Below are 16,082 nucleotides of genomic sequence, written 5' to 3' on the forward strand. Positions count from 1 at the left end.
GAGCAAAACACCCAATAAGGAATGAAGACTACCGGTGTTCAAAAAAGAAAAAGAAAAAGAAAAATGAAGACCACAATTTTAGAAAAGTATTTGCAACTGGAAAGTGTTTGCATTTCCTTAATTTCCTTGGAATGTTTTGCAAAATATATAGGAGTTTGTTTATCTCTTTCCAACAGATAACATTAACTAAATATCTGTTAAAAGTTAACCTTGGCAGTACAAGTAAATACTACTCCGTCCGTTTTTTTAATAATCAATGTTTTAAATTTCCTTTTCTCGAAATTATAATGACTCAAAATATACGATATTTTTCAATATTAAATACAAAATTTATTAATTTTTATTTATATATTTATATATATAATTTTTATTTTTTCATTTTTTATTTTATTATTAGTTGAATAGTAACTATATGAATAATTAAAGATATATTTATTTCAAATATCTCTATTGAAAAAATGGAAAGAGTATAGCAGGATGATAACTGGCAAAATTGGGAAATTGTGAGTCCAGTTTAGTGTAGGTTTTGGCGAAAATCTAGCATCTAGACAATGTAGTGATTGCATGATAGAACTATGAAGATATTTATATGCAAATTAAATAAATATATTAGGATAATATAGACTCGTCTCCTTTACCCGCAATTAAGGATGACTCTCTCTCATTCGATTCAAATGAGCAGAGAAATTTAAAAGTTCGGTGACCAAAAGTATCCGAAATTACAGACTTACGGTATTTGATAGACAAATTAAAAACACAGACCAGTTTAGTTTTAGTTGTGAAATACTAGTTCATCGATCGTACTTCTTTTTCTCAGTTATGTACTCTCAGACCCTGCTAGGAAGTACTCCTATCATTTTTGGTCTTTTTAAAAAAGTTGGGAATAAAAACTAAAGTGATGAAAAGGTGGAGAAAGGGGAATATTTGAAGTGAAACGATAAACGTAACACTCAACTTATAAACACTAGAAACGCATGACAAGCCCAAATATTATCCACCTTTCAGTTTCACTTAATGGAATCTTATGCCTTATCTCTCCCTTTCTGCTCGAAATGTTTATTATACTAACACCCAAGAGGCAAAAAAGTGAAGATAATATTCGGCAAAAACTTTTTCATCATTTAACTTTTCTTTTTAATTTTGTTGTCTTTCTACAAATAGCTCAAGGGTATCCAACTTTTCTTTATCTTTTTCGTATTTTCTTGTCTAATACCGAAACGTATTCACATTCTTTGATTAACATCCTCAATGACCTTAGACGACTCCGTTTATTAATCTCAGCCTGAAGCCTTATCTTAAAAAAAAAAAAAACTTGATGCCTTATCTTGGTAACAGTTTAATTCATTACAAGTCTTATAAGTCATTGCGCGCTTGGATTCAAAATTTCCACAACAATTGTTTATGAGCATTAATGAAAAATAGATAGATAACACAAGTTTTTTGTTTGATTTTGTTTAGCTTAAAACTCAAGTATAATCCCTCGCACTCTTTCGTAAAGTGAAATTTTGCTTTCACGAATATTTTCTTCTTAGATGGAGATGATTTCACGAATATATAAATCTAATCAGCTAATAAGTCAAGAAGAATATAAGAAAGTTTAGATAGAGAGGTTGGTCCGAGGTTTTAAAGAATATTATTATTTCTTATAGAGTAAATAAGTTAATTTTTTTTTAAAGTGAGGTGTAACATATATCATCTTAGATACTTTCCTCCTAACAATCTTTTGCTCTCATAGTAAAAAGGTGACATATGTCAAAGATTCACTTCATCATCTCTCAAGTGACTGATCTTCCCTAACCTTTTTACCTACTTATTTTCAGTGTTCACATTATACATGTCCCTTTTAATTTACTGTTCATATTCACTTTTCAGTACCAGTCTTATCATGGCAAAATCCTATTCCCTTATCATACTATTTGAATTCAAATTAACTTTTGGTAAAGAGTAATCTTCATATTTAGAAAGGGGGTGGGGGTACGTTAAAGAGTGCAAAGCGAATAAAAAATGACTGTCATCTCTAAATCAAGATTAGTTATGCTGAAGTATGACTGTTAATTTGCAACGTTTTAGTGGTACGTCGAATCTATGAAGACACATTTAAATGGTTCAGGCCATAGTTCCGTATATCGCGTGTGTTACTTTTCTTTGTTATAGAATCTCCAATTTTTTACTCGAAGCAACCCACAATTATGATCCGAATCAGGGGTTAGACTGAAATAAAAAAGAGGTAGGGCCAAGTGGCGGAAAGAAACACCAGTATCCAAAAAAACAATAGAATAATAAGAAAGACATGCTTCAATAATATAAGCCCATTTCCAGCTCGATAAGTTTTGTATGGGCCGGATGTTCTTATCACGCTAAAAAATGCATCCAAAGAACGGAGAGAGAGATGATTTCAACGATGAACAAAGCTTTGCTTCATTCACATGTATGGATAATAACCCATATATGATAACACAAATAAGAGAAAGGAAGACCATGCCTCGTGAAGATTACAAACCGACAAACTAACCACGTTCGTAGAAGTTGCATTAAATACAAAATGGGCCTATTATTAATTAACCAATTTTGCTCTCTAGACACAAAACCATGTTCATAGCAAAACTCACGATGTCATGTCTCTCCACTTAACATCAAAAACTAACACATCACATCTCTATCCACACACATATAATTGCATTTCTTTACGTGTGAGCGTCTTCTTTTTAAGTTTCAAACTAAATTAAAGAAAAAAGTGGCAAGAGCTAGAAAAAACCTCAATCTACAAGCGTCAGAAAATACCTCATACCCCAATCTTTTGGTTATTTATTTCTTTGCATCGCCGTGTGAAAGATAGATATATACCTGGATTGGTCAGTCACTTGTGTGCTGTCAACAGCATTAACAGAATTACTTGAAAAAGGAGTGAAAAACAAATCAGGTGTTTTGCTGTTGCTTCTTGTTCTTTCAAGTGGTAATGCCACAATGGATTACGATCCAAGAAACCAAGGAGAGAGATATTGTGGTTGCTAGTGATGAAGAAAACCTGTGCTTCATTCATTGGTTCACATGTGACGTGGATAAATGAAATGATAACTCACATGAAAGAAAGACAATGTCTCGTGACGGTTACAGATTGACAAAACAAAAACAAAAAAAAAGCGATAGACTGCACACAAAAGGTGATTCGATTCTGTTTTGGGATCGGCTCTACAGTTCAGTCATCATAAACCATAAAAAGCAGCAAGAACAGATTTTATGTGGAGAGAGACATGAATGAAACAATGATGCGCACAAATGAACAGTAGTCAAAAGAAACATTACAAAACAAAGAATGAATTAAGTGAAACAAAAGCGCTCCTCTTCTTTCTCCCCCTCTTTGCATATTGTCGTGTGGATTTGTCAAATAGTATTTTACCGGAATTACCTGGAAAAAAAGCGAGGGAAAAACGAATCAGGTGTTTTTATTATTGTTATTTTGTGAATCTTAATGCGAAGTGTTAGTTACCTGAAAATGGGTCGGGTCAGCAAGTGTGTGTGTTTTAAACAATCTCCATGGAGCTCTGTTTTTTCTTGTTGGACTTGTTGGAGAAGAAGCACATCTGGACCCAGCTCTTCTTCGGCTTAACCACCAGCGATTTCGCGTTGCTGTTGTTTCTCGCTTCCACGAGATCGTTCATGTACTGAACAACCGCCTGAGGGCCCTTCTCGGCTACATCACGAGGAGGAACTTGAAGCGGATTCTCCTGAGCACGAAACACACGCAGCTTCGTGAGCATCCTAAACGACTCCGGAAGCACACGGATCTGGTTATTGCTTATATCAAGCTCCTCGAGCATCTCGAGGTTGCCTAACGACCTCGGCAGCGACACCATATCGGCGAAGTTGTTCCCCACGTTCAGCTTCACGAGCGTGGTGGCGAAACACAAGCTCTCCGGGACAGACTCGAGCTCGTTGAAACTCGCGTCCAGCTCTCTGAGGCTAGACAGAGAAGACATCGTGGTCGGCAACTGTCTGATATTGTTGTAACGCACGGACAAGATCTCCAGCGTGGTTATCTTCCCGATGGCTTCGGGGAGAGCCTTGAGCTTGTTGTAATCCGCACGGAGCTCTTTGAGGGAAGAGCATCCGCCGATGGAGTAAGGGATCTCTTCGATATCGTTCGTCTCCACGTCGAGCTTCTTTAGGTTGGCGAGGGAACCGATTGACTCGGGGAGGACCGGGAGGTTGTTGCAGCTCAGGTTAAGCTCCTCGAGCTGCAGCAACCTGCTGAAGGAAGAAGGCAGAGATGATAGCTGGTTGCCGCTGAGGTTGAGGTGAACCAAGTTGATCAGCTCCCCGATAGACTCGGGGAGCTGATTGATTCTGTTGGAACGCAAATCGAGGTTTGTTAGAGAAGCTAGCCCTCCTATGGTGTTTGGTAACACCACGATGTGGTTTTCGGACAAGTCGAGGGATGTTAGAGTGGATAACTTGCCGATAGAATCTGGAAGCCACTCGACTTGTGGAGATAGCTTGTTCTGTAGATTCAGCTCTTTAGTAGCTTTCTTGGATGATACCTCGATTAAACTAGCAAGCTTTATCAAACTCAGCTTCTCTCCTTCATTGCCTACACATAACACAAAATGATTCAAACCACAGTTACTAAAACATATGGTTCAAAAAATTGGCTGGTCTTATCCAAAATGATTTTCTTATATATACTACTCAAATCGATTTTTTTTTCTTCTAAATCGATTTAGATCTATAATTAAATTCATCACAATAATTAGATAAAATCTTTTTTGTTTTGTTTATCTAATTTTAATAACTCATCACAATAATTTTATAATTAAACACAAAAACTCATATATGTAATTAATCCACATAATAGCTAGTCCTGTATAATACTACTAGTTACAACATAGCAATTTTTGTAACATTTGCTAAAACATAACTAGTGTTTGGTTGCTACACTTACCATATCTAGAAAATCCAAAGTTCGAGTAACTAACCACCAATCTAGAGCCTTTATTAAGTTAACCAGAGTTAAAAAGAGAGGAAGATGAGTTAACTCACCGGCGAATTTAGCGGGGATGAGAGTTGAATCCACAATCTGTTGTGGTGCTCGAGGAGGAGCTACGAAACCATCACCGTAGAGAGAAGGTTTAGCTTTACTCACGAAGCTATCGTCTCGCGAGACCATCTCCTTGGGACGAGCAGGCGTCTTCTCCGAGAAATACAAGCTCGACGGAACCGTCGTCGGAGGAGGAGGACGCGGAGGACGAGAAGACGGAGGAGCAGAGACGCCGTTAGAGGAAGGAGCATTAATGCAATCAGAAGCTCTCTGGATGAAATCGTCGAAGAGAGAGTGAATGGTTTCCAGATCGAGGAGCTTGGCGGCTTCTCTTATCTGCTCTTTGCTTCGAAACCGAACGAGACCTTTCTTCATCTCCTGCAGCACGGCGAAGAGCTCGCCGGGAACGGCGTCGGAGGAGGGTTTCCTCTGGTTAGCGATGGCTTCTAGCCAGGCCTGGTCTTCCTTCTCCACGTTCTGTATCAGAGACCTCGCGGCTTCGACCTCGTCGAGTCCTGGTCGAGGCGGGAGAGATCTGTGGATTCTCATGATTTCTTCCACCACTTGCTCCGTCGTGTCCAGACGCTTATCCAGCAGCTGCAGCGAATCCATTATTGTCTCTTCCAATGTTTTTTTGTCTGTGTGTGCGCTCAAAGTGTCGATTTTTAAGTGAGAAGAGGAAAGGAGAGAGAGAGAGAGAGTTTTATTTAGAAACACAGAGGAGGCTCTTGCTTCGCCTCATAAAGACAGCTGTTTCCATCACTCTTTTTTTTTTCTTTTTTGTGCTTCTTCTCTTGTTCTTCTAGTTCCTTCCTCAGTTCATCTTCCTCTGTTCCCTTCCGAAATAATTATTTACTTTTTTCATATTGTCTGTCACCCAAGGAAATACAAAAAAAAAATCATTAGTATAGTTTCCTAAATGTTGAGTACTAGTACTTTATTAGCATTATCATTAGCAGGAGGATATTTTCTTATGTTTTAAATAAATGCGACGGGAATAACGTGAACCGTGGGATGGTGACTTATTGCTTATCTGTGGATTTTGATTTTGTATTATCACGTTATTCCCATTTTTCCCTATGTATGTATACACATTTTTTTCTTCAGTATTCTCCACGTATTTGTATCGTATTTCTTGGAAAATATCTAACTCATTTCGAAAAAGAGCATTATGTGCACAAAGATGATGCGGAGATTAATGCCTGTTTCCATTTTTCATGTCTCCTAAAAGAATAATTCTTCGTTACCGTTTAGATATTACTACTTGGAAGTTGGAATGATATGGGGATCATCAACGATAACTAAATAGGCCCATTGTGTCCGTATCAAGGATAAGCATTAAATAACTCAATTTCTTTTTTAAAAATAACTCAGTTTACTCCATTACTGCTTTTGTTTTTTTTGTAGGTATATACATAGTCTTGTTTATTTTTCCCTAATTGTTATTTTTTGTTTACCAAAAGAATAAAATATGATTAGTTAAACTAAATTATTGCTAAACGTGCGACCAAAAGAATTGTTTATATACACTATAGATAATAAATAACTTGAAAAAAAACTGAAAATAAAAAGAAGAGATTACCAAGCGAACATTTGATTTGGTGAATGAAAAGTAGTTGTTGAGTTAAAAAAAAAATACAATGAACAAAAATAAAGGTAAAAGTAAAAGCGGAGAGGCGAAAAGAAGAAGGTGAAAGAGAAGAACGCCATGTGTGAGGTGGGACACGTGTCGGTGATAGGGTCGATGATGTGTTGTCCTTTAACCTGGATCCAGCTGTCACGTTCACAGTCCCCACTTAGAGCGAATACGCTTATGCAAATGCATATCTGAGACTGGTGATATAGATGATCTTATTTTCTGCTAAACTATTTGAAATTGTGCTTAATCTATTTTATATTAAGAAACACACAATTATTTGATGGAATAAACCCATAGATTACATGTATAAAACCACTTGTAAACACCTAGTTTAGTGTGTCAGGAAGTCTCAGAGCATCATTATTGCTAAGTCCTTAGCATTGGTCCTTAATCCACATATATGTATATGTATATGTTATATATGTGTATGTAATTGTTTGTTAAGGACTTTACGGAAATCGAAATCGAAAATTTCTTAATTAAGGAATTTTCGGTTTCGGTTTCCGTAAAATCATTAGCAAACAATTACATACGCATATATAATATATACATATACATATATGTATACTAAGGACCAATGTTAAAGACTTAGCAATAATGATGCTCTCAGGCACTTGGGATAGATAAAGAATTCTAAACATGACAGAAGACTGGTCAATATTCAAATATTTTTAAAAATTAGCGGAAGTTTCTTTTATATGCGTGCTTGTGTTTTAGTATTGCAAGTTGTGTTATAGTATTAGGAAAAGCAAGTTGTGCTATATTTCATGGCGATGTCAATTATTTTCTGTTATAGTGAAGCGGTGCGGTTAAACTATACATGGTGAAATCTTGGTCGGAACAATAAGAACGCTTTTTGTCAAAAAAAAAAAACAATAAGAACGCTAACACCTATGCAAAACATTTGTTTTACAAACTAACAAATGATACAAGAAACCCTCCTCGAAAAGAAACACTCTACAAAAACATAGAAAAAGGAAGATAATCTAACGGCCATAATGGACACACTACCTTTTTATGCTTTTGTAAGTTGAAAATTCAGCTTTTAGCCAATGCTAAGGAATTTATTAAGATATTACCCAATTCAACATTCTTTTTTCTTTTCAAACTAGTTGGCTGTTCGTTCTATAAAAATATATATATTGCAAAATTGCTACTGAAACATTGATTCGAATGGATATGTTTGTATGTGGTCTAATGAAATAATGTTATATTATACTTGAAAAGATGCTTGAATTCTGTTAAAGAAGTTCATCTTTGATTTTTAGTTGGCTGTTCGTTCTATAAAAATATATATATTGCAAAATTGCTACTAAAACATTGATTCGAATGGATATGTTTGTATGTGGTCTAATGAAATAATGTTATATTATACTTGAAAAGATGCTTGAATTCTGTTAAAGAAGTTCATCTTTGATTTTTATTCGTGTACTTTGCATTGGAAAAGTCAAACACAAAATCAAAAACAAAAAGATAAACGGCCGACACAAGAAGATACACTGCCGAAGATTTTGTTTGTTTTTGTAGCTATAAAGTCGAGAGATTCGTATTATATTCTTTGCTTAGCTAACAGCTGTATCCGGTTTAACTAATTGGTCATGTGAAACTCTCTCTGGTCCAGTCCCCAAGGTGCCGCCTCCATGGATCTCTGCAACTTCAGCTCAACTGCTCAGCCTTCCATCATATGAAGCAGCTCACTCTTCTCATGGCTCTGTTAGTGATGTCGTCTTCTCCGTCGTGGTCCCGTCCGTCGTCTCCTCCGTCGCAGATCCATCCGCCGTCTACTCCGTCGCAGATCCGTCCGCCGCTTCCTCCATCGTGTTTTCATCCGTCGTCTCAGTCGTGGTTCCGTCCTCCTTCCAATCCGCCGTCGCGTACGCCTCCTTTTGTACCGCCAGAACCACCGCTTGAAGCTCTCTCTCCGCCAGAACCGCCCATTGAAGCTCTCTCTCCGCCAGAACCACCAGATCCTCCTGACATACCTTGCAGCCCCGTTTTTCTTCTGCTCTTCGATACATCTTGCGTCTATTCTCAACCGGTTTCAAAAGCTCCAGATCTGAAATCTTGTTTGTTGAATATGGCTTTTGTGTTCTGTGATGAAGCAGCTTATGTTGTGTATGTTGGTGACACAAGCTTTGTCTCCAAATGGTGGTACCCTACAGATTGTAGTGTGGCTCTTTGCTGGTGCGATTTCGTACGCCCGTTCATTATGCTTGTCATGGTGTCTGTTGATTCAACAATGGGTTGCTCGATCCCCATCACCAGCTCTGCCTCTCTTCCTCATCCATTAATCCAGGTTTCATCACATAGATTATTTAACTTAATGTTAACAGTGGTTGATGAGTTGATATCTTGGGTTTGGTATCTTGAAATGTCTTATGGTCTGTTTCTATTTCCTGCCTTGGTGCCTTCCTTTACTGCAGTATGCAGTCTCTTTACTGCAGTATGCAGTCCCTTCAGTGTGGTATTCAAGTCTTTTCAGTTGTGGCAGCTTAATGGACTGATGTCTCACATATCCATTCATCATGAGAAGCGAGTCTTCTTGGACGTTTATTGTCCGGTATCCTCCGTTATGGAGTTTGTTTCTCTCCCAATGTCATCATCTACTTTATGTTGTTTCGTTGCAGGGAGAGTTATGTTGAAGATTAGAGATACTTCTAACACTGAAGTTCTAATCAAAGGCTTTGTAGCCATGTTAAAGATTGTTGATTGTGCACTTGTTGCTGCTTCATTCTCGGAATTTATATCACTGATCGTGATCTCTATTTTCCAAGGCTTCTTCTCACTTTACAGCTCGATGGTCGTTGAGATTAGAGGACTTCTCGACTTCATTTGCTGTTTAAGCGTTTTGTATGCCCCTATCCTTCTATGTTGTATTTGCTTCTTTGTAATTGGTGTTTGTTTAGCCTGGATGGCTTTGTTTTCATGTTGTATGAACACTTTCTCCATTCTTGGAGAGTAAGAATCTATAAAATTGAAGTTTGACCAAAAAAAAAAAAAGTCGAGAGATTCAATTCAACTATTCAAGTCATAGACTATAATGTTTGATGTAAGCATTTATTATTTTTACATTTATCGTCACTCTCATCGCACAATGATAAAATTTGACGAATCTTTTTATATCCTCTTCTTAATAGGAGATTCTCTTTTGGTGGTCGCATGCATTGCTTTACTTTAGAGAAGCAACGTCATCTGTTCAGAATGAATACCCCTTCACACTTCACATCTCTTTCTGACATCACATAAAAATTTCAAAGCACTCTTAATAACCTGTGACCATAAATTCAAAAGTTTCTCGAAGCTATGATGCGTACCTTCAAGTGGCTCGACTTCAAGATCAGACCGGTCTATTGTCTTATAGATTTCTAGAAATAGATGACTTTTACCTTTTACCATTACAGCAACAGCTTTTGAACAAATACACGTACTCAACCCTAACTGCAAGTCCTTAATCTAGCTATTTACCTAACTGCAACAGCTTTTACCTAACTGCAAGTCTTTAAACTAGCTAGGGGATAAGGATCAAACCTCACTCTGATTAGTACTATTAATGCTCTCCACACATAGCTAAACAGAGTGAGGACGAAGCAATTAAGTGATATCAACTAACTACAAAGCTATGTAGCACAACACACTCAACGATGCCTTAGCTCCAACACAAAACATCAGAGTGATCTTTTTTTTTTTTATTGACTTTAAATGAAAATCAAAATCATCACAAATTTTAATTTGAGACTAATAAAACACAAATGAAACCGAAAAGAGGTCATACAAAAGTCTGTCAAATGGTTCACGACGCAACACAAGACAAATCCTTCAAAGATAATAGAGTTTCCTTTTTGACCCACGCTCAGAGGAAAGCATCTTTCTCGAGCAGCTTCACCACCTCGAGCTGGTTATTGAGCTTAGCCACATCAATGGGTGTCTTCTCGTCTAGGTTTTGCAGAGTCCTGCAACCACATACACAGAAAAGCGTCATATAACTCAAGTCTTGAAGAACTTTTTCAATATGAAGTCCTCTCTCTATATAAGTGCTGTGTTCTAAGGGCTTACACTGCTGCACCATTCTCAAGGAGAAGGCTAACACAATCTTTCCTCCCGTAACCAGCAGCGTAATGCAGAGGTGTGTTCTTGTTTTTGTCAACAGCGTTAACACTTGCTCCAGCATCGATAAGAACTTGAGCACATTTTAACTGCGGCAAGGAAACAACAGGGTGGTCAATCTCGGATTCAAGTCGACAGTTTTAAACAAAACGCCAAGCATAGAAGTGACCGAATGTTAACTTTCCCTGAAGTGATAATAAAAGAATTGCATACCTCGCCGTATCCACACGCAAAATGCAGTGCTGTCCTTCCTTCAGAATCTTCTTCATCTTTGTTACCACCAGATTCCAAAGCGGTTTTCAAACCCTAAATGAATTAAAAACGTTAATGAACAAATATACCTAATACACAAGCAAACATTAATAATGATAAAATCCCAAAAAGGTCAAAAGCATAAGAACGTTAATGAACAATAGACCTAATACTCAAGCAAACATTAATGATAAAATCCCAAAATGGTCAAAAGCATAAGAACGTTAATGAACAATAGACCTACTACTCAAGCAAAAATTAATGATACCATCCTAAAATGGTCAAAAGCATAAGTAACAAAGTAGGAAGCAGTCTAACCTCAACATCACCAAGACTGGCCGTTTGATGAACAATAGACTCTTCTTCTTCTTCTTCAGCCACCTCGGGTTCAGCTGAAGGCGTCTGGTCAGGCAAGCCAACAACAGGCATACCCATTGCTTCACCAAGCTTTTTCAGTACATCTTTATCATTCCAGTACCTAATTACCAGATAACCAAAAAAAAAAGAAAAAAAGTCTTCCTACATAAGCACAAACAACAACAAGCAGAAGAAGGAAGTTTTACAATTTCAATGAAAACGAAAAGAAACACTGACTTCATCATGGCAGAAGGACCACCAGCATCAATCTCATCAAGTATAGGTTTCAACTCTGGATCTTCTTTCAACCGTGCCATACGCTCAGTAAAGTTCTCAGCTGTTTCAGGGTTTGAGAAAGCATCCAAAAAGGGAGACATTTGTGGATCCTGAAGGCAAAAGAAAAAAAATATTTATCCAAAGCCATGCCTCAATATTAAACCAAAGTCCAGAATATATATATATATATATATGCGTTTTCCGTATTCACCTTGACCAAGGCGTTACCAAGTCGCTCAGCCATGGTCTGAAACTCGGGGTTATGCATAACCTGTTCCATTGTGCTGACATACTGTTGTGGATCAATGTTAGGGAAACCTCCTCCTCCTGCTCCTCCCTCAGCTGCGTTTGGGATAGATCTCTGAAGCTGCTCAGCCAACTGGTTAAAGGCAGGATCTTTAGCAATCTGCTCCGCCAATTCTCTGATGCTTGGATCCTTCAAAAAAAAAAACCATCAGTAGAAAAAGCTCCACCTAGAAAATAAAAAATAAAACTGTTTCAAAGAGCAGACACGTACGTTGAGGATACTAGCCATGTTTGAGAAATCAAAAGCATTGAAATTCAAGCCAGGAGGGTTAGGTGATGAAGGTGAACTCCCAGATGCTGCTGATGCTGCTGCTGCTGATTCCGGTTTAGGACTCTTGCTCTCCTCCTTCGATTCGGTTTTCTCATCTACAGAATAACAACGATAACCAAAATCACAAAATCTGACTAGATACGGTTCAATTCAACATGAGATTTTATATATACGAAGAAAAACAAATGTTACCTGAAGGAATCAGCGGGTTTTTCTCTGGATTCGAAGCCATTAGATCAAACTTAAACCCTAGAAGAAGAAGAAGAAAAAACACAATAGATTATTCAGAAACAAAGATTTAGACAAGGAGGCGAGACCAATCAAAGAGACGAGAGTTAAACCCGAGAAGACAACGTTGTGGTGGCAACAGCACAAGAAAAGCCGAAAATAACAGATAATTAAATTTATTTTTAATATTTTATTTATATACTGATAAAATGATTTATCAGCTGTGTAATGGATTGGATTGGGAAGAAACAACAGCCACTGGTTTTCATTGAAGTACGTACCTAAAGCTTTTTTTATTATATAATAAAAATAAGTGTAGGCCCAAATGTCTATGCTATTTGGGCCCAGTCTTCTTCACAACCACTGGATCACGGTAAATTTCGATTAAACCAAAGTTTTGAACAGTGATGTGAACCGGAACTAATAAGCTGACTTGTCTGGAGGAGTATGGAGGAGGCTGAGCCACGTCAGATTTATGATCCGTTAAGATCCAATTATCAGTTAATGGATAAAACACACGTCACCACTCGGAAGCTGCAGGCCGTTCATGGCAGCAGCCACGCCTCTACTCTGTGCTGCTCTCCGATCTCACTTCCCTTCCCGGAGATTCTCTCCGAATCGCGAAACCAACGCTCCTTTTCGCTTCGATCTCCTCCCTTCTCCGTATTCATTCCGTTCCGTCGCTACCGCCGGCAGAATTTTCCCGCGTTCTCCGGCGGCGAAGCGGAAGACTGATCAGGACGACGATCAGCCTCCGTCGCAGGAGCTCGCGATAGCGTCGGCCTGTCTCGTCGGAGTACTCACCGGAATAAGCGTGGTTCTCTTCAACAACTGCGTCCACTCGCTACGTGACTTCTCGTGGGACGGGATACCCGATCGCGGAGCTTCGTGGCTTAGAGACGCGCCGATCGGCTCCGTATGGTTGCGCGTCATCCTCGTCCCGACTCTCGGAGGTTTGTTGGTCAGCGTCCTTAACCAGCTTCGTGAATCTGCTGCTGAGGAGGATTCTGATGATACCTCCGCTGTGAAGGCGGTGCTGCGTCCCTTCCTTAAGGCTGTTGCCGCGTGTGTGACGCTCGGAACGGGGAACTCGCTGGGTCCTGAAGGTCCTAGCGTTGAGATTGGAGCGTCGATAGCGAGAGGAGTGAACTCTGTGTTTAATAAGAGTCCTCGGACTGGGCTCTCGCTTGTTGCCGCTGGCTCAGCTTCTGGAATCTCTTCTGGTTTGTTTCATGAATTTTGAGTTAGGAGCTGAGAATTGACTTTGATAAGCAGAGAAAAAGATGGTTCTCTTATATAATACTTTCATGTTTACAGGGTTCAATGCAGCTGTTGCTGGATGCTTCTTTGCAGTTGAATCCGTTTTGTGGCCTTCATCAAGTGATTCATCTACATCACTTCCAAACTCTACCTCAATGGTTATTCTTAGTGCTGTTATTGCTTCTGTTGTGTCTGAAATCGGACTCGGATCTGAACCTGCGTTTAAGGTTCCTGACTATGACTTCCGCTCTCCTGGAGGTAATGTAACACTTCCCCATCCTTCTCCTTTTATGCAAAGACAGAACCTAAACGAAACTTTCACTGATTTGCAGAACTTCCACTCTATCTTTTATTGGGAGCTCTGTGTGGTTTGGTCTCGTTGGCGTTATCTCGATGCACATCTTCCATGACATCTGCTGTTGACAGTCTTAACAAGGACGCTGGGATACCAAAGGCTGTGTTTCCTGTAATGGGTGGCTTAACTGTTGGTATCATAGCTTTGGTATACCCTGAAGTCTTGTACTGGGGTTTCGAGAACGTGGATATTTTGTTGGAGTCTCGTCCTTTTGTGAAGGGCCTTTCGGCTGATCTTTTGCTTCAGCTGGTTGCTGTCAAGATAGCTGCAACAGCATTGTGCCGAGCTTCTGGATTGGTGGGAGGATACTATGCGCCTTCTCTGTTTATTGGTGGGGCAGCAGGAATGGCCTATGGGAAGTTTATTGGCATTGCCTTGGCTCAGAATCCTGGAATCCATCTCTCTATCCTAGAAGTGGCATCTCCACAAGCTTATGGTCTGGTACTGTTCTTACATGGTCAATGTTTTTTCAGAGTCTCTTGTTTTTTTTTTGCCTTAGCTTCATTGCTAATGATTCTGTTCGTCTGATGTTTTTTACAGGTTGGAATGGCTGCTACACTTGCGGGGGTTTGTCAAGTTCCTCTTACATCGGTACTATTGCTGTTTGAACTTACACAGGACTATCGTATAGTGTTACCCCTTCTGGGAGCTGTAGGTATGTCTTCATGGATTACATCTGGACAATCAAAGAGACAAGAAACAAGAGAGACAAAAGAAACTAGGATAAGAAACAGCCAAGAAGCTGTACAGTCTCTGGCGTCGCCAGATGATGGATCGTCAACGAATAACCTTTGTGAAGTTGAAAGTTCTCTTTGCATAGATGATTCAAGCATCCAAACTGAGGAGCTACAAAGAACTATCTTCGTTTCAGAAGCCATGCGAACAAGATTTGCTACAGTTATGATGAGCACTTCTCTGGAAGAAGCAATAACTCGTATGCTGATAGAGAAACAATCCTGTGCGCTGATTGTTGATCCTGACAATCTTTTTCTCGGTCTACTTACACTTTCAGACATTCTGGAATACAGCAAATCAAGAAAAGAAGGAAGCAAAGCACCCAAGGTATGAATTAAAATACTCTGTTCTTGCTTCAACATCTGAATACAGTATCTCTCTTGCGGTAACCTGATCAGACAATTGAACCACTGCTTTGGTTTAGGAGATTTTTGTTAGTGAAATATGTTCAATGAGCGGAGGAAGATGTAAAGTGCCGTGGACTGTGACACCTGATATGGATCTTCTCGCTGCCCAAACAATCATGAACAAGCATGAAATATCTCATCTTCCAGTCGTTTCAGGAGGCAGTGATTCTCGCAGAATACACCCTGTTGGGGTCCTAGATATAGAATGTATCTCTGTAACCCGCCGGTATGCCTACATCTATATTCATTTTTGCTTTTCCCCTGCGTAGATGCTTCACTGGAGATGATACTAGTATTTCTAACTTTTTTTTTTTGCTTTGATCTGGCAGAGCTCTATCAACCAGAATGTTCCTCTTCTGAGTCAATTCTCCATCCATAAACGGTTTACTTTGTAACTTTTCTTGTGCTGACCTGGATGGTTTCAATATTTTTCTCCTCTGAAGCTGGAGACCATTTTTTGTTCCTTGTATTAACATACCTTGGGGGGGGGGGGGGGGGGGGGGTGTGGGTGGGGAAGAGTTGGATGTGCAGCATGTTTAGAAGAAGTTCGTCTTCTCCATCTGTTGGTTGAGATGGTGGAAGCTCCATTTCCAGCTTCAGATGTTGAGCAACCCTAATGGAATACAAGCATGGAACGTGATACTAAAAATATCTTCAACATTGTAACCAAACATACTATGCTCAGGTGATTCATTACTATTCCATCATATTTTGTACGGAAAGTCGCTGTACCTTTCTCAATTTTGTATATTTTGTAAATTGCTACTTCGCTTATATCATAGTGAGAAAGTTTTGACTACTTGAAGGCTGTGAAAGTGTCAACAATCATAAGTGTTTTCTTTTCCGTTTCTCTTTTG

At 39.0% G+C, this 16,082-nt stretch overlaps 3 protein-coding genes across 4 annotated transcripts; 1 reads left to right on the forward strand and 2 right to left on the reverse strand.

Moving 5' to 3' along the window:
- Positions 1-3,149: 3,149 nt before the first annotated feature.
- Positions 3,150-5,923, reverse strand: LOC130508293 (plant intracellular Ras-group-related LRR protein 4-like). Its single transcript, XM_057003721.1, has 3 exons — positions 5,038-5,923; positions 3,488-4,588; positions 3,150-3,406 (listed from the first exon to the last, which is right to left on the reverse strand). Exons 1-2 carry the CDS (start codon positions 5,645-5,647, stop codon positions 3,522-3,524), a joined length of 1,677 nt encoding a protein of 558 aa, XP_056859701.1. The 5' UTR covers positions 5,648-5,923; the 3' UTR covers positions 3,150-3,406; positions 3,488-3,521.
- Positions 5,924-10,339: 4,416 nt separating this feature from the next.
- LOC108816258 (ankyrin repeat domain-containing protein 2A) lies at positions 10,340-12,682 on the reverse strand. Its single transcript, XM_018588835.2, has 9 exons — positions 12,582-12,682; positions 12,433-12,489; positions 12,181-12,335; positions 11,875-12,099; positions 11,625-11,773; positions 11,349-11,508; positions 10,992-11,084; positions 10,728-10,867; positions 10,340-10,624 (listed from the first exon to the last, which is right to left on the reverse strand). The coding sequence occupies exons 2-9, from the start codon at positions 12,470-12,472 to the stop codon at positions 10,525-10,527; spliced, it is 1,062 nt and encodes a 353-aa protein (XP_018444337.2). The 5' UTR covers positions 12,473-12,489; positions 12,582-12,682; the 3' UTR covers positions 10,340-10,524.
- A 277-nt stretch (positions 12,683-12,959) lies between these two features.
- LOC130508294 (chloride channel protein CLC-e-like) lies at positions 12,960-16,030 on the forward strand. 2 transcript variants are annotated; one of them, XM_057003723.1, is made up of 6 exons: positions 12,960-13,691; positions 13,786-13,986; positions 14,061-14,524; positions 14,624-15,145; positions 15,246-15,451; positions 15,555-16,030. In XM_057003723.1, the coding sequence occupies exons 1-6, from the start codon at positions 13,016-13,018 to the stop codon at positions 15,583-15,585; spliced, it is 2,100 nt and encodes a 699-aa protein (XP_056859703.1). In that variant the 5' UTR covers positions 12,960-13,015; the 3' UTR covers positions 15,586-16,030. The 2 variants fall into 2 exon arrangements, with proteins under 2 accessions (XP_056859703.1, XP_056859702.1); XM_057003722.1 differs by having other exon boundaries at positions 12,964-13,691; positions 15,243-15,451.
- Positions 16,031-16,082: the final 52 nt, after the last annotated feature.

This window comes from Raphanus sativus, chromosome 2, assembly GCF_000801105.2.
Source record: "Raphanus sativus cultivar WK10039 chromosome 2, ASM80110v3, whole genome shotgun sequence".
Taxonomy (NCBI): Eukaryota; Viridiplantae; Streptophyta; class Magnoliopsida; order Brassicales; family Brassicaceae; genus Raphanus; species Raphanus sativus.